The sequence below is a fragment of the Microcaecilia unicolor genome, chromosome 2 (genome assembly GCF_901765095.1).
Source record: "Microcaecilia unicolor chromosome 2, aMicUni1.1, whole genome shotgun sequence".
In the NCBI taxonomy this organism is placed as follows: Eukaryota; Metazoa; Chordata; class Amphibia; order Gymnophiona; family Siphonopidae; genus Microcaecilia; species Microcaecilia unicolor.
Window position 1 is genome coordinate 396179392 of NC_044032.1, and position 25097 is coordinate 396204488.

General features: G+C 45.5%; 1 protein-coding gene across 5 annotated transcripts in view; it reads right to left on the reverse strand.

Moving 5' to 3' along the window:
• MAPK10 (mitogen-activated protein kinase 10) overlaps positions 1–25097 on the reverse strand; it is a 338818-nt gene that overhangs the window by 15892 nt on the left and 297829 nt on the right. For 4 of the 5 annotated variants that reach the window (XM_030190604.1, XM_030190606.1, XM_030190608.1 and 1 more), the window contains one exon: positions 19700–19735. The exons of the other annotated variant lie outside the window; for it this stretch is intronic. In XM_030190604.1, coding sequence (XP_030046464.1) covers positions 19700–19735 — 36 coding nt within the window. The remainder of the gene's footprint in view (positions 1–19699; positions 19736–25097) is intronic. 5 annotated transcript variants of the gene reach the window in all.

Genomic DNA, 25097 nt, shown 5'->3' on the forward strand with positions numbered 1-25097 from the left:
CTGCCATGCAGCCCTCTTCTCTTGACTCTCTCTCTCTCTCCCTCTCCCCTGCCATGCAACCATCTCCTTTATGACATTATTCTATAAGGTAGGGCCTAAGTGCCACAGTGCCTAACTTCAAGGAGATGTATACATGGGCAGAACATGGGCAAAGCCAAGGGCGTGTCTCCCAGTTATGCACATACCTCCTGATTCTATAAAAGTCGCTAAAAATTGGGCACACAATTTAATTGAATAACAAGCTAATTAGTGCCAATAATTGGCTCTTTAACAAGCAATTATTGGTACTAATTAGATTTAATTGAAATGTAGAAATGTAAATTTAGGCGCAGGATCCGTGCCTAAATTTTACACGTGTCAAAAAGGTGCATATTGAAATGGGATGGTCATGGGTAGTTATATGTGTAGTTAGAGAATAAGGGCATCTGTGCACTAAATTTACACATGGTATTTGCACCACACCTAAAGTTAGGCACAATTCCCAGGTGTAAGCGCTATTTTACAAACCGCATCTAACTTTAAGCGCGTTTTGTAGAATAGTGCTTTTTTTGGTGCCATATATAGGATTTACGCCATAGTTTATAAAATACTATAATTTATGCACCTAGGTGCTCCAGCTTACACCTGTCACAGTTATGGCACAAGAGAGCACAACTAAACGTGAACACCAATGCTGACTTACACTACTCTTCTATAACAGAATCTTGGCACCAAGATGCCATTATAGAATTGGCACTATGCCCATTGCATTGGGGCTCCTAAACCGAGATGCCAATTTATAGACTTGCCCCGAAAGTGACAGTGCAATGGTGTATAGTGCATAGTGATTTGTACTAGGTGATCTGTGCTATGGTTCATGATCCAAATAGCAGTTCATCTCTGGTTTACCCAACTGTAGTTGCAAATATCCCGCATAGAAAGAGTCTCTAGGATATTACAGGAGAAGACACATCCACAATTCCAGATAATCCCAAGCCCAGTTTCATTCTCTATTAAACAGTGCACAATTCAGATCATCGTTTATAGTGTCGTACTCCATGCAGATTTCTTTCTATGCCATTTTTTAGTACCATTTACTGAACCTTGTCCTTTATGTAGTTTCATAAGACTCTTTTGAGGCAGATGGTATAGCGAAGATACTTACCTGTAGCAAATATTCTCCAAGGACAGCAGACCATTCATTCTCACATGTGGATGACGTCATCCACGTTGCCCAGTGGATCTTAAGCAACTAAAAATAGCTTTTTGAGCACGCACAGTGTCCCCACTATGCATGAAAGTGAAAGAAATGTATTCTGCCAGCCAGTTGGAGATTGTGGGTTTCCCGGTGGCAACTCCTATCCTGTTGGTATTAAAAGAAAAAGAAAGCTGTGTGGACTGTCCATAGGGCCTAGTCCGCTCCAAGTAAAAGATCAATGCTCACTTCCAGTCCAAGATGTGTAGTATGCTTTCACCAGGAAGGGCACGTGGTTTGGGAAAGAAAGTTGAAAGAATGATCGACTGGTTCAGATGGCACTCCGACACAACCTTAGGTAGGAACTTAGGGTGCATGTGGAGGACTACTCTGTTATGATGAAATTTCTTATAAGGTGGATCTGTGGGCATGAAGCTCACTGACCCTGCGAACTGACGTAACAGCCACCACAGACCTTCCAGGTCAAGTACTTCAGATGAGAGGAATCGAGTGGCTCACAAGAAGCTTTCATCAGCTGAGTGAGAACAATGTTGAGCTCCCATGACACAGGCGGAGGCTTGACAGGGGGTTTTGTCAAAAGCAAACCTCTCATGAAACAAACAGAGATGGGTTTACCCGCTGCACGATGATGATAAGCACTAATTGCGCTAAGGTGAATTCTTACAGAGTTGGTCTTGAGAACAAACTCAGAGAGGTGTTGAAGGTGTTCAAGCAGGGTATGTGTAGGGCAAGAAAGGGGATCTAGGGCCTTGACCTCACACCAGACAGCAAACCTCCTGCATATGAAAGAATAACACCTCTTAGTGGAATCTTTCCTGGAAGCCAGCAAGACTCTGAAGACACCCTAAAGAAGATGCAAAGAAGTAAATTCTAAGCTCTCAACATCCAGGCTATAAGGGCCAAAGACTGGAGGCTGGGATGCAGAAGAGACCCCTTGTTCTGTGTGATGAGGGTCAGAAAACACTCCAGTCTCCAAGGTTCTTGAAAGGATAACTCCAGAAGAAGAGGGAACCAGATCAGCCTGGGCCAGTATAGAGTGATCAGGATCATGATTCCTTGGTCTTGCTTGAGTTTCAACAAAGTCTTGCCCACAAGACGAATGGGAGGATACGCATAAAGAATGCTGGTCCCCCAATGAAGGAAAAAGGCATCCAACGCTAGCCTGTCTTGGGCCTAGAGCCTGGAACAGAACTGAGAGACTTTGTGATTGGATTGAGTGGCAATGAGATCCATCAAGGTGATGCCCCACACTCAGATCTCACAGCCAATGGCTATGCTGAGTGACTACTCATATGGTTGCATGACCCTGCTCAGTCTGTTGACCAGGCTGTTGGATTGGCCCACCAGATACATGGCTTTGAGGAGCATCTCATGCTGGGTTGCCCAGTGCCACATCTGGATGGCCTACTGACACAGAGGGTGTGATCCGGTCCCCCCTGCTTGTTAGTGTAGTACATTACAACCTGATTGTCTGTTTGAATGAGCACAATTTGATTAAACAGCTGATCTCTGAAAGCCTCTAGAGCATTCCAGATTGATAAAAACCAGAAGGTTGGTGTGGGCATCTGTTTCCTGGGCTAACCATGTACCTCGGGTGTGAAGCCTGTCCAAGTGAGCTCTCCAGCCCAGGTGGGATGCATCCATCATCAACACTTTCTGGGGCTAAGGAATTTGGAATGGAACTCCCACATTCAAACTGGATCGAATTGTCTACCAAAGAAATCACCACATCTCAAAAAAGATATAGTAGAATTAGAAAAGGTACAGAGAAGGGTGACAAAAATGATAAAGGTGATGGGACGACTTCCCTATGAGGAAAGCTGAAGTGGCTGAGGGAGATATGATAGAGCTATACAAAATAATGAGTGGAGTGGAATGGGTAGATGTGAATTGCTTGTTTACTCTTCCTAAAACTAATAGGACTAGGAAGCATGGAATGAAGCTACAAAGTAGTAAATTTAAAACAAATTGGAGAAAATATTTCTTCACTCAATGTGTAATTAAACTCTGGAATTCATTGCCAGAGAATGTGGTAAAAGCAGTTAGTTTAGCGGGGTTTTAAAAAGGTTTTGATATCTTTCTAAAAGAAAAGTCCATAAACCATTACTAAGACGGACTTGGGAAAATCCATTGCTTATTTCTAGGATAAGCAGCATAAAACATATTGTACTGTTTTGGGATCTTGCCAGGTATTTGTGACCTGGATTGGCCACTGTTGGAAACAGGATACTGGGCTTGATGGACCTTCGGTTTGTCCCAATATGGCAATGTTTATATTATGTTATCTTCTTACTAGTAAAAAAGGCCCGTTTCTGTTTGAAAGGAAACGGGCGCTAATAATGGTTTTTTGTTTTTTTTTGGTAAAGGTTGTGTGTGAGAGAGAGTGGGTATGTGTGTGTGTGTGACAGACGGAGTGTGTGTGACAGACGGAGTGTGTGTGTGTGTTTGAGAAAGTGTGTGTCACAGTAACACACAAAGAGTGAAAGACTGTGTGTGTGTGTGAGAGTGTGTCTGTGTGTGTGTGTGTGCATGACCCCTTCCTTCTGTCCGAGGTGCAGGGTCCTGTCTCCCCCCCTCCAGTGTTTGGATTTTCAGTTCCTTTTCCTTTTTATAATCCAGCAATTGTGCTCTTTTTCCCATGCCCTCCAACCATCCATGTGCAACATTTGTCCTCTCCCCTTCCCTCCCGTTCTGTTTTTGTCTGTCTCTCCTTCAAGTTCAAGGCCCCCCTCCCTCTCTCCCTCTCCCCCTCAAGTTCCTGCCCCCTCCCTCCCTGTGTGTGAGAGAGAGCGTGTATGTGTGTGTGACAGAGAGTGTGTGTGTGTGAGACACACTGTGTGTGTGTTTGACAGAGTCTGTGTCACAGTGGCACACAGAGTGAAAGACTGTGTGTGTGTGTGCATGTCCCCTTCCTTCTGTCCGAGGTGCAGGGTCGTTCCCCCCCCCCCCCCCCCCCCCCCCCCCCCCGTGTTTGGTTTTTCAGTTCCTTTTCCTTTTTTTAATCAAGCAATTGTGCTCTTTTTCCCATGCCCTCCATCCATCCATGTGCAACATTTGTCCTCTCCCCTTCCCTCCTGTTCTGTTCTCGACCCCCCTCTCCATGTGTCTTTGTCTGTCTCCCCATCATGTTCCAGGCCCCCCTCTCTCCATCCCCCCCCCTCAAGTTCCTGCCCTCTCCCTCCCTCCCTTAAGTGTACCTGCTGTTAGGAAAGTTTGTCCGTCAGCTTCGTGCAGCTAGCGTTATGGTTGATGTCCCCTGCTGAGGCGCCCGGAGGCTGTCTGTTCACCTTTGGTTTTTTTTTGTTAGTGCGGGTCCGGAGGGCGGTTCAGCTTCATGCAGCTTGCGGTGTGGTCGACGTCACCTGCTGAGGCACCCGGAGGCTGTCTCTTCACCTTTTTTGTTAGTGCGGTCTCTTCACCTGTTTTGTTAGTGCGGGTCCGGAGGGCGTTTCGGGGTGGCGCTATGCTGGGCGGCAGGTTCGGGAGGGCGGCAGTGTCGCGGCGGTATTCTCCTCAGGTGGGCGGCAGGTTCAGGAGGGCAGCGGTATTCTCCTCAGGTGGGCGGCAGTCTCGTGAGGTGTTAGCGTTCTGAGGACGGTTATTGAGCGCGGCAGGTTCAGGAGTGCGTCTCGAGCCTTTTTGTTTTTCCGATTTGTTTTTTTTGTTTTCGCGTGCCAGCAGCCAGTTCCTCTGATCAGCTGGGTTCAGTGATTTAATCGGGTTCGATGCTGCCTAGCAGACCACCTCCGAGCCGAGGGAGCCACAGTCCCAGGCACATTAGAATGTTGGAGGTGAGTTTTATTATATAGGATGACTGAACCAACTCTGGTGTAACTCAGATGACATCCACTAGGTTTCCCAAGGCCTGGCACCGCTGGAAATCTAGGGTCCAATGGGCAGTTTTCATGTGAAGATGTACCATGGGTGTCACATGGACCATGGAAGCTATGTGGCCTAACAAGCTCAACATCTTCCGAGCTGTGACCTGCTGGCTGGCTTGGACCTGAGTGGCAAGAGTGGCAAGAGTGTCTGCCCTCAGCACAGGGAGAAAAGCCCTCACCTGCTGCATGTCTAGCAGGGCTCCAATGAATTCCAATTTCTGCATGAGATGAAGATGGGAATTGGCGTAGTTTAAAATGAACCCTAGTAGCTCCAACACCTGAATAGTTCTCTGCATAGACTCCTGAGCACTCTTCACCAGCCAATCATCCAGATAGGGGAACCCATGGACTCCCAGTCTTTATAGCGATGCTGCGACTACTGCAAGACACTTGATAAAAAACCCTGGGAGCTGATGTGAGGTCAAAAGGCAACCCACGGTACTGGAAGTGGTGTGTCCCAAGCCAAAATCGAAGATACTTCCTGTGACCTGGAAGTATGTGACCTGGGATGCAAAAGTAAGAAGGGTGCCCAGGGAAACCATCCTGAACTTTTCTTTGACCAGGAATTTGTTCAGGGCCCTCAGGTCTAGGATGGGAAACATACCCCATGTTTTCTTGGGCACAATGAAGTACCTGGAATAGAATCCCTTCTTCTCCTGGTGGAATGGGTTTGACCGCATGGGCCTTTAGAAGGGCAGAGAGTTCCTCTGCAAGTATCTGCTTGTGCTGAGAGCTGAAGTGAGATGCTTTCAGTGGGCAATTTGGTGGTCTCTGACACCAATGCAGGGCATAACCGTGATGGACTATTTAAAGAACCCGCCAGTCGGAGCTTACAAGGGGCCACCTTTACTAGAAAAAATTCAGGCTCCCCCCTATCAGAAGGGCATCCTGGATGGTCACTTTTACCGTGGCTATCCCCTGCTGGAGCCAGTCAAAAGCTCATCCGCAGCTTTGACTGGTTTGCTGGCTGGGCCTTGGGTGCATGCTGTTGCTGAGAATGAAAGCGTGGTGTTTGAGCCTGCTGAGGCAGGTGAGAAGAAGGAGAATACCTACACTTCTGAGATTAACAGGAACCCCTCTTTGTCTTGTCCAAAAACCTCCAAGATGAGGAGAAGGTGCAGAAGACGTCCAACAGAAGAGAATGTCAATGGTGTCAGTGTGTTTCTTAATGAGGTCGGTGACCTCCTCCATCTTATCTCCAAAAAGATTATCTCCTCAGCACGTGGCATCAACCAATCTCTGCTGGACTGCAGGGTCCAAGTCTGAGACAAGCTGTCATGAGAATCTGCATATCTCTGTATTCCGGGCAGAGATCCTGGATGACACATCAAAGGTGCCATAGGCAACCCTGGCCAAGAACTTTCTACATGCCTTCTGCTTCTCGACCAACTGACGGAGATTTGGGCCTGCTCCTGTAGGAGAGAATCCGCCAAATCAGACATAATGCGGACCAAGTTCCGCAAGTACAGGCTCATGTACAGCTGGTAAGATTGAATATGGGAGATGAGCATAGAGGCCTGATATATCTTCCGCACAAAAGAGTCCAGGTTCTTGTCTTCTCTGCCTGGGGGCGCCAAAATATAGTCTCTAGAACCACCTAGGAATGATGAAGCAACTGGGGCTTGTCAAACCCTGGGTAGCTCTGGATCTGATACATGGTGTCTATCTTCTTGGGAAGGACAGGAACTGACAGAAGGGACTCCCAGTTTTTCACCTGAACATCCTTCAGGATCCCGTGAAGAGGGACTGTCACAGCCTCTCTAGGAGGAGAATCGTGGTCCAGGATCTCAAACATCTCAGCCCTGGGCTCATCCTCTGTCCCCAAATGAATGGGAATTGCAGTTGCTATTTCCCGTACAAACCCTGGCAAGGAAAGGCTCTCAGGTGGAGACTTCCTCCTTTCTTCTGGAGGGGATGGGTCAGATGGGATGCCATAGGACTCCTCCTCCGAGAAGTACTAAGGATCCTCATCAGACTCCCATAAGCACTCCTCATTGGTGTTAGCAAGAAACTCTGCATGAGAGGGTCAAGTCCAAGCCTGCCCTGAAGGAAAGGAACCATGTCCCCAGGAGGGGATGACAAGGGGGTGCCAGCAAGGGCAGCTGTCAAAACAGGTGTTGTACATGACACTGGTTTTGGAGATCTCACCAAAGGCTGAGGGCCTTGTGGGACAGCAGCATGAGGTACGGCTGGTGCATGCACCCCAGACGCCGATGCACACTGCTATAAAAACCTCACCAATAGCTCAGGGAGCATGGTCCATATGCACTCATTAAGAGTGGTCATCAGGAAAGGCTGAGGTGTCGGTTCAGAGACATACTGTTAAACTGTAGGGGTCAAGATGGGTGCCTGGTCCTGCCTGTGTGGAGACCCATACATCGGCACCTCTTGTATGAAGGCGGAGTGGTCCTCCCGGCACCGACACTTCTCAGGGACCGAATCCCTCGATGCCCCGGAGTTCCCAACATTGTGCGTCAAGGGGGATCGATGCTGATGCTTCTTGGCTTTTTACTGATGCCGGTCATCGATGCACCTTGGTGCTGATGAGGACAACATCAAATCCCCACATTGCCTCAGGGTCGGGTCTGAGGCTGACAAGCTCCAGGGGCCCTGCACAGTGGTTGACGTCGAGGTAGGTGGAGACCCATTTGATGTACGTTCACTCCCAGTGTCTAAGATAGGCCCTTTTAGCTATGCAGACAGACGCACCCAATGCAACTCCAACATCAACACCAATACCAACGCTGAGGTTTTGGACCTGGCTCCAAAAATGTTCTCTCTTTGAGCCTCTCTGGCCAGCTAAGTTATTTTCTTCATACGAAGGTAAAGAACACAGCTAGAAGGGGTGTGTTCAGGCCCCAAACACTAAAGACACAAAGAATGATTGTCTTTGCCAGAGATGGTCCCATTGCACCGGCTACATGGAAGGGAAAACAGCTATGGCTAAATCAAATGACTTGATGGTGACTGAAAAAATAGAGCCCGACAGGAGCTCAGGCCTAAGCGGGCCTACCGAGTTGATAAAATCAAAGAGAACTTAAAATGAGGAAAACTCGAACTAAAACTGTAAGGGAAGGGAAAGGATAAATTTCCTAACAAAAACAAAACAAAAATCACGGTAGAAGACCCCTGAGGAGAAATAACAAAATCGATAAAAAAAAACACTGCTCGTGCACCACATGCTGTGAGGAGCACGGGACAATCACGTCCTCTCCTCACTATAAATGAGTGGAGACTGATGGTCCCCTGCTCTCACAGCAGGTGGGAAGGCACTCACACATGTGCGGTGGGGACACTGTGCGTGCTCAAAAAGGCTATTTTTAGCTGTTTATGCTCTGCACTGGACAACGTGGATGATGTCACCAACATACGAGTATATGGCCTGCTTGTCCTCGGAGAAACATTTCATAAATATCTCTTTTCTATATTAATATCTTGAATTCTATGTATTAGAAAAATTCACTGTGCAGGGCTCTACTGGGCATTTTTCCATTTTAAACTGCTGCTGATGAGTCTTGAGCTGAGCAGTTCACTTCTAATTTATACTCTGGCACTTCAGGCAGACTCTTGGAAGAATCACTTTAGGAGTGATTCTGACACATTTGCCTGTATTCCATGATGTCGTAAGTAGTACCCTCCCCCACCCCCACCCACATATCAAACATATAAACGGCAAGTGACCGACTCACCTGCAAATGTGCAGTAGAGTCACTCAGAACGCTAAGAGTGTAGAAGTCCAAGCCCCGCCTCCACCAGCAGTACAGCCCAATAGGGAGAAGGGATTGGACATGGGCGTGGAAATCGGAGGAGGAGGGAGCAGGGAGGGAAGGAGGGGGCGGAACTGAGGGAAACACGCTGGGGGGAGGGCAGGGGAGAGAGCAGGGTTGGTGGACCTGGGGGGGGGGGGGATAGGAAAACAAAAAACTAGCCCGTTGTTACGGGCTTAACGGCTAGTATTTCTATATCCTGTCCTAGAGGGGAGAGATTTACATAAGAGTAACAATAGAATATGAAGAGACCACATGCAGGTTTTCACTCACAAATGGAACTAAGTGCTACCTCTATAATGATTTTTAGAGGTCCCCTCCAATTTTCACCTGTCTCTCTCCCCCATCACCCCCCCCCCCCTCCCAAAAAAAAACCAACAACTCATCTTCACTGTTCACTGACCTAAAGCAGCTGAATAAAAAGCACAGGAAGATAAGTATGGTGCTTACTGAAATGCAAAGACACAGCAAGTGATGAACTGAAGAAGGGCGTGAGAGTAGGGGAAGGGGAGAGAGATAGTGATTCCTTGGCAAGTGGAAGAGTGCTAGACGGAATAGGGAAATAATAAGGTGAGATAGCTGGTAAATGAGAGGAAGGGCAGGGACAGATGGATGATGGAGGGAGATGGAAGGGTGAATGATGTAAACGGGACAATTGGAGATCAGCTCCATAGACTACATGTAATCCAAAACACTGCAATTAAATTGGTCTATGGTGCTAAAAAATATGATAGTGCTTCTATAACTCTTATAAATGGGCATTGTCTTCCTATCTTTATTCCGCCTTTCCTCTGCAGTCTTCTAATTTCCTGTGCTCCATCTCGTGCTGTTCACTCAGCCCATCAGCATCTCTTAGTTGTCCCTTCATTTCTACAGATTCATTCACATTCTGCTCGTTCCTCCTGTTTCAGCATCATTGCACCAACGCTATGGAACACCCTCCCTTTACACTTCCACTCAGAATTATCATTTGAAAAATAACAAAACCCTACTTAAAACACACTATTTCACTGCGGCATAGCCATTAACTCGATCAGAGAGCAGATCATGATCTGCTGTGCCCTTAATAGGCATTGCTACCCTGTTATGGAACCACCACTATAGTCTTGTTTTCTTGTACTCCCTCCATTCCTCTTGTATCTTACATTTAATTTTAAACTCATCTTCCTCTTTCCCTTTCTTACATTTTAATGTAAACCACTTAGATATATTTGTATAATTTGTGGTATAACAAATAAAGGTGAACTATGAACTACCAGCATGAGGCCTGCTAAACTGATAAAACACTCTGAAAAGAAAAGAGTGAGGGAAATGCAGAAAAAGAAGTGGGACAGAAATAAGATCCTGTCATTGGTTTGCAACAGTGGCATAGCTATAGGTGGGCTGAGTGGGCACAGGCCCACCCTGTGTGGCCCATCAAAAATGTTCAGTGGCACCAACCTCACTCTCATCTCCCCCGCCCCCAGATCCAGCATCCCCCCCCCCCCCCCCCCCCACTTCTCTCTCTCTCTCTTCCTCAGCCAGTCAGAAGCGCAACCAGGTTGTGACATTGTGGGAAGCAGACAGTGGACTGCGTAGGTAAGTGCAGACTGCATAGGCACGATGGACCACAGGAAAAATAGGTGCCGTTTGGGGGAGCAGTCACTCCTCTTGCATCCCACTTAGCTATGCCACTGCAGCAGTGATGTACATCCATTGCCTGCACTGTCCTCACAGGCTTTCGTCTGCTGCATCCCACCTTCGCTGATGTCACTTCCTGTTTCCATTCTTGTGGGATGTAGTAGAGGGAAGACTGTGAGGCTGGTGCAGGCAGTGGATGTGCATCACTGCTGCACCAGCAAAGATGCTAAGGTATACCCGGGGGTTCCCAGACCATGGGCGGGGGGAGGCAGAATGCTGGGACAGAGCAGAAGGAGAGAGATGCAGGACAAGTGGGGAGGGGGAGGAGAGTTTTGAATGGCCCACCTACCTTAACTGTGGGCCAACTCAAAATGATAGGTCTGGCTACGATACTGGTTTGCATATTCTGCAACAAAATGATGATGATTTGCCAGGGAGCAGCGCTATGGAGGCACTGTGGAGTGCAGTTTGCTTTTCCCAGTCCAGTGAAATCAAAGATATTTTGTTTCCAAAGTTCTTTCTTTTTTTTGTGTGTGTGTGTATGTTTATTTAATAAAAAACATTTGGAAACAAAATATACTGAGAAATGAATGTTTAAAAAAGGGAAGGGAAAGGGAAATATACCACCTTTCTGAGGTTTTTGCAACCACATTCAAAGCAGTTTACATATATTCAGGTACTTATTTTGTACCAGGGGCAATGGAGGGTTAAGTGACTTGCCCAGAGTCACAAGAAGCTGCAGTGGGAATTGAACTCAGTTCCCCAGGATCAAAGTCCACTGCACTGACCACTAGGCTACTCCTCTGCTTACGTTCCTTGAAATGTGAGTTACTGCAGATACAGTGTTTTTGCTTAGTCTGGCAGAGCTGGTAGTGAGGATGGTGATGCAAGCAGAAGAGGAGTAGAGACTGAAAAGAGAGGAAGAGATGGAGGGGCCAATGCTCAAAACTCACTCCAGCGTTATGAGCAGTTAGCGCCTGAATTGCCTGCACGTTATTGTGTGCAGAAAGTCAAAGGGCTGGAGCGCGGGTGTTAATGTGTGCACTAAACATTGCTGCAAATTGTATTGAAATGTATTTAAATATATGTAAATGAGTACATTTCATATTCATTCCCAATGCTCAGATGGCACACCTCAATGCCCAAAGCAAATGGTGGTCTATAATGAAGAAAACTTACCACCAGCTCAGGGGCAGCATAGAGGGGTCTGGGAAGAGGATTTCTTGTCAAATTCACACTTCAAACTGCGGGTTTTGTCTTCTTTTGGAAGTGGAAGGAAGCCTGCGCAGCTTCCAGCACTGATAGTAAGAAACAGATGTGTGCAAGTCCGAGCAAAATCGAAACTGAAAGCACATTTTGGCACCTGTTTTTCTGCGCTTAAAGTTCAAGTTCAATTTTATTTGATACACTGCTATGCATACATAAGACATCTAAGCGATTTACAATTCAAATCAATAATAATGGGGATGAAGGAATATAAAAATCCAAGAACAAAACAAGACAAAAATTAAACCAACTCATAACAGACAGAGGAAACAAAAGCAGTTTAAAATGGGAAAGATACATTGGGAGAACCACAGTAGGAGAGAATAGTATTACAACTGCCAAAAGAAGGAGAGGGGTATAGAGTGCAAAAGAGCAGGAGAAAAATTGGAAGAACAGGACTGCAACCTACAGGTATGAAGAGAGGCTTGCTGACCTGAACATGTACACCCTGGAGGAAAGGAGGAACAGGGGTGATATGATACAGACGTTCAAATATTAGAAAGGTATTAATCCGCAAACGAATCTTTTCCGGAGATGGGAAGGTGGTAGAACAAGAGGACATGAAATGAGATTGAAGGGGGGCAGACTCAGGAAAGATATCAGGACGTATTTTTTCACGGAGAGGGTGGTGGACGCTTGGAATGCCCTCCCGCGGGAGGTGGTGGAGATGAAAACGGTAACGGAGTTCAAACATGCGTGGGATATGCATAGAGGAATCCTGTGCAGAAGGAATGGATCCTCAGAAGCTTAGCTGAAATTGGGTGGCGGAGCAGTTGGGGGGAAGAGGGGGTGGTGGTTGGGAGGCGAGGATAGGGGAGGGCAGACTTATACGGTCTGTAACAGAGCCGGTGATGGGAGGCGGGACTGGTGGTTGGGAGGCGGGAAATACTGCTGGGCAGACTTATATGGTCTGTGCCCTGAAAAGGACAGGTACAAATTCAAGGTAAGGTATACACATATGAGTTTGTCTTGGGCAGACTGGATGCACCATGCAGGTCTTTTTCTGCCATCATCTACTATGTTACTATGAAGAATGCTGGGTTTATGGGAATGCCTGAGAGAATAAGGGGCTCATTTTCAAAGCACTTAGACTTACAAAGTTCCATAGGTTATTATGTTAACTTTGTAAGTTTAAGTGCTTTGAAAATATGCCGCTTTGTGTGCTTTAAGGCAGCCCCTAAATTTTACAATGGAAGATTCAGTCTTAAGAGAAATAGGCAGGGGCAACAGGGGTGGACGAACATGGCCTCGTGCTCCCAGGGACCCTGCGACAGCTCTCCTGCTCCCTGCTTCAGCCGTCATTGCTGTCTCCTGTTCTCAATCTAATCACCTTGGTCAGCTCTCTCCTACTCCCTTTTCAGTTCCCTGCAGTGCTTCTTCAATCCGGGCTGCCAGCAGCGTCAGTGAGGTAAGCACACTGCCTTCGGCGGCATGGAAGTTTTCTCTGTGTTGCAATTTCCTGTCCCGCTTAGGCAGGACACTGCAACAGAGGGAGAGCATCCAGGGCCGCCGAAGGCAGTGTGCTTACCTCACTGACGCTGCCGGCGGCCCGGAAACTTCAAGAAGGCAGCGGTGCTGTGAGCCGATACTAAAGGAGCTGGTAGGAGAGAGCTGAAGGCGGTTAGATTGGGACAGCTGCTGAAGCCCATGAGTTTGGTCTCCCTTTCTCTCTCCTCCGTGCACCCCTCATCCCCTTACCCAAAACAAAGCAAGCAAATCTATGAACTGCTCTGTCCACGTTGTCATTCTTTATTGTTGGTAGCATTTTTATTGAACCTCACATATTTTCAAAGATGCCGGCTTGTGTAGCATACGGATGTACACAGAGGAAGTATTGGTTTCATCTAATTAGTTCTAAATAGTAATCATTGTGTCATTCGGAGGAGCTGGTTTATAGGGACACTCTATTCTGATGTTTTCACCTAGCAAAGGGCCACCAAAACAGACATTATGAGTATCAGGTGCTTAACAATCAGACTTACTATTTATAAGTACAGTTTAGAAAAATCATTAATTAGGTTGAGACCTGGGAGCATTTAACATCTTTTTTCCTGTGCCTACATCAAAAGAAAATGATGGCATGTGGGAACTTGCTCCTTTTGCTTTGTGGAATGCAGTGGTACATTATAAAAATGCACTTGTCTTTTTTTTATTACTACTATTTCACAGACAAGGTATTGAATAAGGAGGAAAGGGTTTCCTTCCTACAGATATGTCCAGAGTCAGTCTAAATGTTCCAACATTGTCCAGTTCAGTACACTGTTAACCACCAAGTTCATACAACATTAATTATGTTCAGTGGAAAATAAATCTGTTGGCTCAGGCTGTTTGCTATGTGACTACTCAATCACTGTTTCATTATTGCTACCAGGTATTACATATTAAGGGCATTTGTTTTAATTCATATATCCAGTCCTTACATGCACATGGATTTGCTTTTTAACCCAAAGGTTTCCTATGATAGCATTGTGCTTATTTGAATTAGTTTTTCTGTTCAAGTTTTGCTTGATTTATCTTTATTTGAAATAAAATAAATTTAAAGCACATCTCGTCAACAAGGGGCAGGGCTAGGTGGGGTGGGGCTAGAAGGGGGCAGGGGTGGGGCCCCACTGAACTGGTCTGCACAGGGCCCCGCAACTACTAAGACTGGCCCTGGAAATAGGGAGAGAGTTTCACTAAGTGGATGCAACAACAATGAAGCAGGTGTTATGTAGAGAGTGAAGTCATATGTGGCGGAAGGAGGGAACCATGAGTAAGTGCTGTTGGGAAGAATGAAGAGCAATATGAGAGGAATAAGGCACAAGAAGTCTAAATAGAAATGCTGGAAGCCCAGCATGCAAGATCTGATGGACAATGGTTGAATATTTAAATATGAGCCTTTCAAACATTCAAAATGCAAACATGTTTTGAAAAGCTCATATTTAAAAGCAAAGAACTTCCAGTTTTGTTTGTACATGTGCACAAGAGCCTTGCTTACCACTAACTTTTGTGTGCATGCGCCAGGCATGTTCATCTCCTTGTTTAGGTTTAACAGTGCAAATTATCCATGCATACAATTTGAAAGTCATTTGCCTTGAACACTGGTTAGCTATTTTTCTGTGCTGTTGTTGCACAATGGGGTTTACTTTTTGGACTTTAGCACCCCCTGGGTGCAGCACCCCGCCCCCCTGTGCAGCGCGAACCCCTTCGTCACACCCCCACCCCGGCGAAAGAACCCCCCCGGGTGCACGCCGCTGGGGGGGGGGGGGGGGTGCCGCGCGCCGGTCAGCTTTGTTGTTTCCATGCTCCCTCTGCCCCGGAACAGGAAGTAACCTGTTCCGGGGCAGAGGGAGCATGGAAACAATGAAGCTGACCGGCGCGCGGCATCCCCCCAGCGGCGTGCACCCGGGGTGGGCCGCACCCACCGCCACCCCCCCTTAGTACGCCACTGCCAGGGAGGCAAATAGACAGAGATAAAGAAACAAAAAGATGTATACAAGTGAGAAAGGAAGCAGGCAGGGAGAAATCTGGGAAACAGAGCAGGTGTCAGGAGGCCTTATATACTACGGGGGCCCAGGCCCAAACCCACCTAAGGCTGCCTGAGACACACCTTATTTGTGGGCTTTGGAGCTGCCTCCCTCACTTCTGTCCTGGGCCCCAGCATGTTTAATACCAGACTTGCAGAGAAGATAAGAGTAGATTGAGTAGTAAAAAGAGACAAATCACATGAGAAAAAACAAAAACGAAGAAGAAAATGAGTGAACTAGGATGAGGCAGACAGAACTTTGCAAAGAGAAGGAGACATAATTTGGGCCGGGGCCCGGGGCCGAGGCGGGGGGGTGGGGGGTGGGGGAGGGGGAGGGGGGAGAGAGAGAAAAGGTGAGGTGAGGTTACATTTAAAATAGATTTGGATGGGCTGGACAGATCCTTACATGCAGTTCCACCAAACACTTCATTGTGTGAATATAGTGTGAACCAGGAAAGGGAAGTGGTGACATCAAGGAGATATTCTAATGTGTAATACACACAGCTGTCAAGATATGCAAATTTTCAATCCTCCAGAGACTACAAAAATTACCTCAGCTCTCATTAAATTACTTTTTCCTAGTTCAGCTAAGTCAACATTTAAATTCAAGCGAGGCCCACAACACCACCTCTTCTTTCTCCTCCTCCTCCCCACCTCAGGATACGTGAAATGAACATTCAAATTTCAGTGTCTGAAACATGAAAACCTTTCCTTGTTTACAGAAGCAGCAGGCTGGCAATTCTGAAAATAAAACTAGTGGAAAATCTCTGTTATATTTTGATGAAAGCCGACATTTAAATTGTGCTATAGAATGGAGGAGGAGGGGTGGTTGGAAAAGATGGATGGAGATTACAAAAGGATGAGCAGGAGAGCAGAGAGAATGACAGAATGGGAAAGGGATGAAGGAGAAGAATGATGGAAGGGGAGTCAAGAGAGTAGATTTTGTGGGAAATAGCAGAGGAGACAGATCTTCTGGACTCCCACTAAAAATAGGAATATTTGAGTTCCATCCCCCAACTTCAAACCTTGAAAACTTCAACTGTGCCAAAGTGGTATAAAGTGTGGCGTATTCATTTTTTCAGTTCTGAAATTAATTTGAAATACCTTCGAAATATCTCAGTGCACATCATCTTTTTTACATGAGCTGTACAGCAAGCAGAAGTGTCACCCAGGCCTCTGCTCTGTATCCAGTGAATTGGGGAATCCACTTTACCTCAAGCTCCAGACTGAGGGAGAAGGAGAAGAAGGCTGTGCCAACCAACTTATTTTTTACCATGTGGATATTGCTGTAGCGTACCAAGGGTGGGGTGGTGGGGATGGTCCACCCCAGGTGTAGGGCAGCAAGGGAGTGCACAGAGCAGTTGCGTGGCTGTCCGCTCTGCCGATTCCCTGCACCCTCTGATGTTACTTCCTGTTCCAGGGCAGGGGACCAGAGGAGTCGACAGCCGCGCGACTGCTCAGTGCACCCCCAGGAGGTGAGGCTGATCGCTTCAGAGGAGAGGGAGGTGGGTGATGAGTCATTGGGGGCATAGTGGCTACTGCCCCAGGTGGCAGCCAACCTAGGTATGCCACTGGGGCACTGTAAAGTTCCAGCTCCATTTGAAGGCTAGGAAAATGGAAACCACTACAGCTTTTGCTGCTGCAGCCTTACAACTGAGAAATGAAAGACCTCCCATATCCTGCACATCTACCAGGGCTTAGCATCTGCCTGTCTTACACTCTTTGGGGAACTGCAGAGCTATAAGTCTGCTCCTATTTAACATCTAAATTGTGCTGGTTGTTATGCAAGATTGAAGAGGGCAAGAAGTTTTATTACTGCCTCTGCTTTATGTCCCAAGAATTCTTCTAATATCAAGTTCTTCAAAGACTTTTATGGTTCAGAACACATCCAAAGGTGTGGCCTGAGTTTTTGTGGAGAAGGAATGTGCAGTAGGTGCACGGACTAAGCCTTATTCGGCCTCCTGGGGGGGATCTCCAGTCCTAGCCTAAGCCCTAAAAACAAAATATTGTGAACCCAGCAAACTCTCATGCTCCAGAGCGCACACTAGGTGACCACCTAGAGTGACTCCTAAACAGGCCAGGGTCTACATTTCAATTATATAAAATGAAACCTTTAAAAATTAGGCTACATTTTTTTTTTGTGGAAAAAGAAGCCAGCATATTGGATTTTGCAGATCGTTTGCCTTGTTGTTTTTTGGGATCTACATTTTTTTTTTTGCCAATAGTTAAACTGGTAAAGAAAGCAAAAAAAAAAAAAAAAAAATTCTCCTGAAGCAACAGTGACATCCAGTGGCCAAGTGGATTCCCTCTGGGCTCACTGGGCTATTCATAGCTAGAAGAAAAGTAAATGTTTATTGATTACAAATTGAAAGACTCAGTAGACACACATTTAATCTTGCCACAGTGGCCAGTTCACTATGATGCTTTCTGGTAATAACAAGTGTTTGAGGGCAATTACCATGCATTTAAAGTCTATAATGGAACCACTGGGTAGGTGCAACTGGGGAACGTTTATGTTCCTCCTTCCCTTCCCACTGGGTACCACAGATTCTCTGATAGGTGCCAAGGGGGGTAAGAGGGGGCCCTAAAGTGGCACAAAGTTTTTGAACAAGGAATTTTGGGGGGTACATGACCTTCACACTAGAACCCCAGGGAACAGTGCAGGAAGGGGAGGGAAAGGAAGGAGGGACTTTTATGAAACACAGGCACTATGACTGATGGTGGACCAGGTTAGGTCCCCCTATCATTTGTTGCTATAGCTGGAAACATGCAATGGTCACAGCCTTAGCAATGCCACACTAGAGCAAAGTTCTTTCTCTCTCACTCCCCACTCTTTCTCCCTTGTTTTCTTGTTTCCTGTTATTGTCCCCTCATAATATTCCCCTGTCCACACCCTTACAACCCATATCCAATGTCCTCCCGATCACTTTCCCAAACTTTCTCCTTGTCATTTTTCCCCATCTTCTCTCCTATGCCAACTTTCGGTCTCTTTTCCTGCAGTTCTCCCTCTCCACTATCACTCCTCTCTTTTATGACTTCTTTGCCTCTTATGAATTTCTTGGGTTTTTTGTTTTCTTTTGTCTCCCTTTCCAAATCCACCCCTCTTATGAGGACTGCACAATCGATGGCATAATCTTGTCTCTGCTGTCAGCATCAGTCCATTGTTTCTAAGAACATAATAGCCATATTAGGTCAGACCAATGGTCCATCTAGCCCAGTATCCTGGTTTCAACAGTGGCCAATCCAGATCACGAGTACTTGGCAGAAACCTAATTAATAGCAGCATTCCATGCTACTAATCCTGGGGCAAGTAGTGGCTTCCCCTATGTCCATCTCAATAACAGACTATGGACTTCCTGCAGGAGCTTGTGCAAACTTTTTTTAAACCTAGATACGCTAACCACTGTTACCACATCCTCCAGCAGCAAGTTCTAGAGCTTAACTATTCATTAAGTGAAAAAATATTTCCTATTTTTTTAAAAGGATTTTCATGTAATTTCATGAAAGAGTGAGAAATCAATTCACTTCTACCCGTTCTAGACCTCTATCATATTCCCCCTCAGCCATTTCTTTTCCAAGCTGAAGAGCCCTAACCTCTTTAGCCTTTCCTCATACTGGAGGAGTTCCATCCCTTTTATCATTTTGGTCGCTCCTCTTTAAACCTTTTCTAATTCCACTATATTTTTTTGAGATACGGTGACCAGAATTGAACGCAGTACTCAAGGTGAGGTCGCACAATGGAGCGATACAGAAGCATTATAATATTCTTGGTCTTATTTTGCATCCTTTTCCTAATAATTCCTAGCATCCTGTTTGCTTTTTTGGCTGCCGCTGCACACTGGAGAGAGGATTTCAACGTATTGTCTACAATGACACCTAGATCTTTTTCTTGAGTGGATCCTAGCATCAGGTATATATGATTCGAATTATTTTTCCCAATGTGCATCACTCTGCATTTCTCCATATTAAATTTCATTTCCCTCTTTGCTCTAATCTTGCAATATATAGCTTGAATATCAGTCACTGAACAGGTAGGAAAGGGCTGTTGTACTATGCCGACATACCCCTGTAAGTCAGCTGGCTATGAACTTTTGTTTTATTGGAATCACAGGGCTGGTATGGCAGCTCTGTGATTATGCTAATTATTTGAATGATGTCTGTCATTATTTGACACGGGAAGCTCTCCATACTTAAGTTTTGTCTTATGGTCCCTGATGTAGGCAATTTGCCAAAACGTAGGCTGTGTCAGGTCTTTGAGATTTTGTCTCCTTCGATCTACTGCACTTATTTCTGCAATTTCCTCTGTCTTGCTGATTCTCTCTCTTGTGCCTGCTGTGTACATATTAACATCAAATTCCTACACCAGTGTATCAATATTTTGTTATATGTTGACAAAACTATAGAGAATTCATTGCATCAGGTTCCACAAACTTCCTTAGCAAACTTGGACCAGGCTAACATTCACCTGCTTTGCGTCTGATCTCAGATTATCGGTCCATTTCTGTCAGAGACGGAACAAAAATAGGAGGAATTTTAATGCTTGGATGTCTGGGGTTTCAGGTCAAAATAAATGTACACTTTTTAAAAATGTCTTATTTATGTACACTTCAAAATGACATGCAAGAAGCACATTAGGAAAATTTCAGAACAATCACTTTATCCATTCTTTACCCATAAACAAACATGACTCTTACATGAAAAAGAGAAAACAAATGCGAACAAAAGCCTGATCCAGCCCAGCCTAGATGATCAACTCAAATTGACTACCAAATACTAACTTTGCAAGCATCAGCTCCTTCACTCCCTCCTCCATAGGTGACTCTGAAGACTGTTTAGTATCCAGAAAAGTCCATAATTGGTCATACTCAAATAATATGCATTTTATATCTCTATTTGAGAATACATTTACAAGAAAAATATAACATAATCAAGGCATCACAAGGAAATACTTTTTTCTATCTTGCTGTACTTTTAGAAGATCAGGAAAGATCTAAACTTTTAACTAAGAAATAATGCCTGTGACTTCTGAAAATACAGCTGATGAACTCTATTCTGATCCTGTTCAAAAATAAAACACCCTTCATTGGTTCTTTCCCAAAAAAAGTCTCCCAAATTGCTGATATAGCCAAACTGTCCAGTGGCAAATGGACCAGTCACCAACCACTACCCTGGCCAGACAATCATTTATCTTCCAGCATAAAATATTCATTATTGACCAGTGGTATTAGTTCTTTACAAATAGAAAGAAGTTTCTGTTGGTGTTTCTCAAATAAATTCCTTGGGAGCCAAGTTCCCACCTGTGATACCCCAAGCGAGGATTGGGGGTGGGCCTCTGGAATAACACAGCCAGATAAAGAGATATAAATGAAAATAAGTGTTTATTTAATTGGATCCTGAGGCCTGTTAACCTCATAGGGCCAGGAACACAGGGAAAAACACTTCTGCAGTTCAATAAGCTGTCTTAAGCAGGCCTCAGGCTAGCAAGGCCTGAACACAGTCTGTGGCTGGTAGGGCAGCCCCACCTCAAACACAGTCTGTGAGTCTTTCTCAGTTCTTCTCCAGGTACTACAGTCTGGCTCCAGCAAGGCTTGTCAGTCTCAAACCAGAAGCAAAAGTGGCTTACCTCAGCCAGGTCACAATTCTTAATCACTAGTGCAACGAAACCCGTTTCGTCAAAATTGAAACGGTCCCTAGGAAGGCTCTCTTTTCTAAGCGATTTCTCCTCTCTCCCCTGCCCTCCCCTCCATGTCCCACGATTCTTCCCTCCCCTCCTCCCCTCCATGTCCCATGATTCTTCCCTCCCCTCTCCTCTGTGTGCTGCGATTCTCCTCTGCCCTGTCCTCCCCTCAGTATCCCAGGATTCTGGCTTCCCCTCCATGTCCTGTGATTCTGGCCTCCCCTCCATGTCTATCGATTCTCCTCTGCCCTGCCCTCCCTTCCGTGTCCCACAATTCTCCCCTCACCTCCCATCCCCTCCATGTTCAGCGATTCTCCTCTGCCCTGCCCTCCCATCCGTGTCCTGCGATTCTTTCCTCCCCTCCCATCCATGTCCATCGATTCTCCTCTGCCCTGCCCTCCCCTCCCCTCGATGTCCTGCGATTCTGTCGTCTCCTCCATGTCCAGCGATTGTCCTGTGCCCTGCTCTCCCATCCGTTCGTAACATCCTAACATCATCTCACCTCCAGCGTTCCCTTTCTTCTCACTGTTCAGTCCTCCTCTGATGTCATTTCGTTTTTACGCAAGGGTGGGACAGGGAGAGGGAAGGGAATGCTGGAGGCTTGCTGACGTCAGGATGTTACGAACCCAGCCAGCCAGCCAGTCATAGAACGTTGAGGTACAAATTATTATATTAGATAGGTTGTGGTGACATATCATGGGGCTTCAACTCCTTCTCTCTGGGTCTTCTTAACCTCAGTCAGGCTCTGTCTTATATACTTCCTGGTCTAGGATCCACTCCTCAAGGAGGTTAGGTAAAACAGGAGGTGGAGTGAGCCTATCTAGCCCATTATATGGGCTGAAGACAGTAGGCGGAGCTTGATGGCAGTAGGCGGAGACTGCAGACACACTGGTTCACCCAAAACAATAGCAAAAGCTATTGAAAACAATAGCAAAAAGATTATTAGAAATAAGGGACTGCCTACGCATTGTCCATCTGTAAAAAGGCAAAAGCTGTTCCAGTTGGATAGGCAGTGCCTTAAAAGGTGGAAGACAAAAGATATATTTTCTTTTTTTCACTTATTTGACAGCTTTTTAATGTAGCTTGCTCAGTCTCAGAGGACCCTGCAAGTTCTACCATTACTAGAGCTGCCAAGGGGTCCTAATTTTTGAGAAGGAGATTTTAGAACAAGCCCCAGCCCCACCCCACTTTGAATTGACCCCACCTACTCTGCATGGCTCTGCACCCTGGCACACCTCTAACCCGTGGCCATTTCAGAAAATATTTTATTTAATAGCCTAATACCCTTTTCAACTAGCTTTCACAGGCCAAAACCTCCTGCCTCAGGTCAGTATAATGCTGTTATGGTATCCTCTCCTGACCAGGAAGCGTTGGTCTCTGAAAGCTAATCAAAAATGTTTTAAAATCAATGAATGTATCACCTTATTTTCTATTTTGTGTTTTATTTGCATTTATTAAATTTTATTAACACAGCTAACACGTCACTTTATCCTCAATTAAAAATAAAATTATTTTTTTTACCTTTGTTGTCTGGCCATTTACTTTTTCTAATTGTGTTGCTCCCAGTCTCTTGATTCTGCTTTCCTTCGTCTTTCTCTTGCTAGGATTTCCTGTCCATTCATCATTTTCTCTCCTTTTTCTTTATTTTCTTCAATATTTTTCTGCCTCTCTCTCTGTCCAGATTTAATTCATACTTACTATCCATTCTTTAATCTCCTTCTTTTTACTTCATCTACCTATGGCTTTTCATCTTTTCCTCAACCTTGTTCTCCACATGTCCCTTCCTCTTATTCTCCAGTCTTTCACTACTCTGTCCTCTCCCCCTTTCCATCCAGCAGCTCTCCTATCCTTCCAGTGTCTCCCCTCTTTCTTTCTGCATCCTTCCATCCAGCGTTTCCTTTTTCTCCCTACCCTTCCATTTAGTGTCTTCCCTCTTTCTGTTCCCATCCTTCCATCCATCTACCCTGATCCTTCCATCTAGTGTCTCTCTCTCCCCCTCCTTCTATCCAGTGTCTCTCTATCTCTCTACCCTTTTCTGTTCACTGTCCCCTCTCTCTCCACATCCTTCCAGTCTCTCCCCTTTCTCTCTGCATCCTTTCATCCATCTTCCCTCTTTCTCTTCCCATCCTTCCATCCGTCTTCCCTCTTTCTCTCCTTAACCTTCCATCCGTTTACTCCCTCTCCCGATCCTTCCATCCGTCTACCCCCTCTCCCGATCCTTCCAGCCAGTGTCTCTCTCTCTCTCTATCCCCTTTTTTCCATCCAGTGACTCTCTCCCCTTCTTTCCATTCAGTGTCTATCTCTCTACCCTTTGCCATTCATCATGTCCCCCCTCTCTCTCCCCATCCTTCCATGTCTCTCCTGTTTCTCTCCCTACCCTTCCTTCCAGCGTCTTCCCTCTTTCTGCTCTCAGCCAGGATTCCCCCTTTCTCCCCATCTTCAGCAACTTCTCTCTCCATTCTACCTGCCTCCCGCTCCCCCTTCCAACCGATAATCATTTCCTGGCCACTGCTGCTTCTCCTGTTGAGCAGCAGCAGCTGCAACAACAAAAAAAAGAGCTAACAAACAAAAAAATTTAAAAAGCAAGCGCAGGGCCACAGTAGCCTTTAGAATGGGCTGTCGGCGCTGCAGCCGCTCCTCTCTCCTCTCTCCTCTCTCTGTCCCCGGAGCAGAACAGGAAGTCGATGTCAACTTCCTGCTCCTCCAGGGGCAGAGAGAGGACAAAGGAGCGGCTGCAGAGCCAACAGCCCATGCTTGAAGGCTGCTGCGGCCCCGCGCTTGCTTTTTTTATTATTTTATTTTTTGGTTGTGGCTGCTGCTGCTGAAGAGGAGAAGCAGCAGTGCCCAGGAAACTAATACCAGGTGGAAGGGGGAGCTGCAGATGCCGTGTCTCAGCGGGAGACTTTCCCGCTTTGGCGGGAGTGCGGGAGATGACACGCTGAATGCAGGAGACTTGGCAGGTCTGCATTACCTGTGGCCGAATACCTCAAGCTCGCAGTTCACCTTTGGGCTCAGAGACAATTAAACTAACCTTGTCTCCAAAGTTCTAAACTAAGGCGAGGAAAGGAAACTAAAAGGATTTTAAGACCCAGTAACCAAACAGATAGTAAGAACAAGTTACTTTTTAAATTTTTAATCCAATTTGGGGTATAGTTTGTTTTGTTTGAATCCAATTTGTGGTGGTGTTAATAAAATTGGTTCTGTTGCATAAATATAAATTTAAACATTTTTTGTAGTGGAACATTAACCAGCAGTTATAATCTCTTAACAGGTACAGTAATAAACATTTAGAACAACAGTGAAACTATCAGAAAAGTATTGAACAAATTATCTTGTTTTCTTTCTTTGACTCTATAGCTATAACTTTCTTTTGTAGTGTATGTCTTAAGAATTGATTCTTTGTGATTTATTTTATGTTTTTCAGGTGTAGACACCCAAAACCAGTCTCTAGAAAAGATAGGTTTACTGAACCAAATAATTTCTCAATGTCCTTTCTTTTGCTGTACATGGAGGTGCAGACTTATCTTTACTTTGGTCTTTCTTTTTGCTTCATTTCTTCACCTTGCTTGACCATTGGAGCTCAAGTTCTTCTCTTCCTTGGAACCTACTGCCTCACAGTTAAAACAAATCAACAAAAACAAAAACAAAAAAAAAAAACACACACACACACCTTTCTTCCTGTATAACATCAGGAATAGCCCTAGCTGGTGCACAAGGATAACTGTGGTTTTCTAGCTGAGCAAATAAATGATAATTTTGCAACCCTAAATAGTTCTTCTATTCTTTTACTATTTACCCTAACTAAAGTGTACATTGTGTACAACCCTTTTCCCATAGTTTTAAACTGAAATTTTCTGTAGAAGTAGACACTTTTCCCATAGTTTTAAACTGAAACCTTTCTAGAGGTAGAAACAACCAAAAAACTTTAAAAGGATAGAAGAAAGGCTCAAATCTTGTGCTAAAAGACAGTTATTTTCTGTTCTTTGGTTGCTGGAGAGTAGCACTGCCACTGACCTCAATTACGTGTTAATTAAGGTGTGAGGAAGTAGAATATTTGCATAGGTTACTAAGGGCAACCTGATTACTGAGTTAGCTTGAAAGGGCCTGTTTTGAAAAAGTGCCCGTAGATTCGAAACTATATAAAGAGGAAAGGTCCCACTGAATGTTCTTTCTGAGAAGTCCTGAG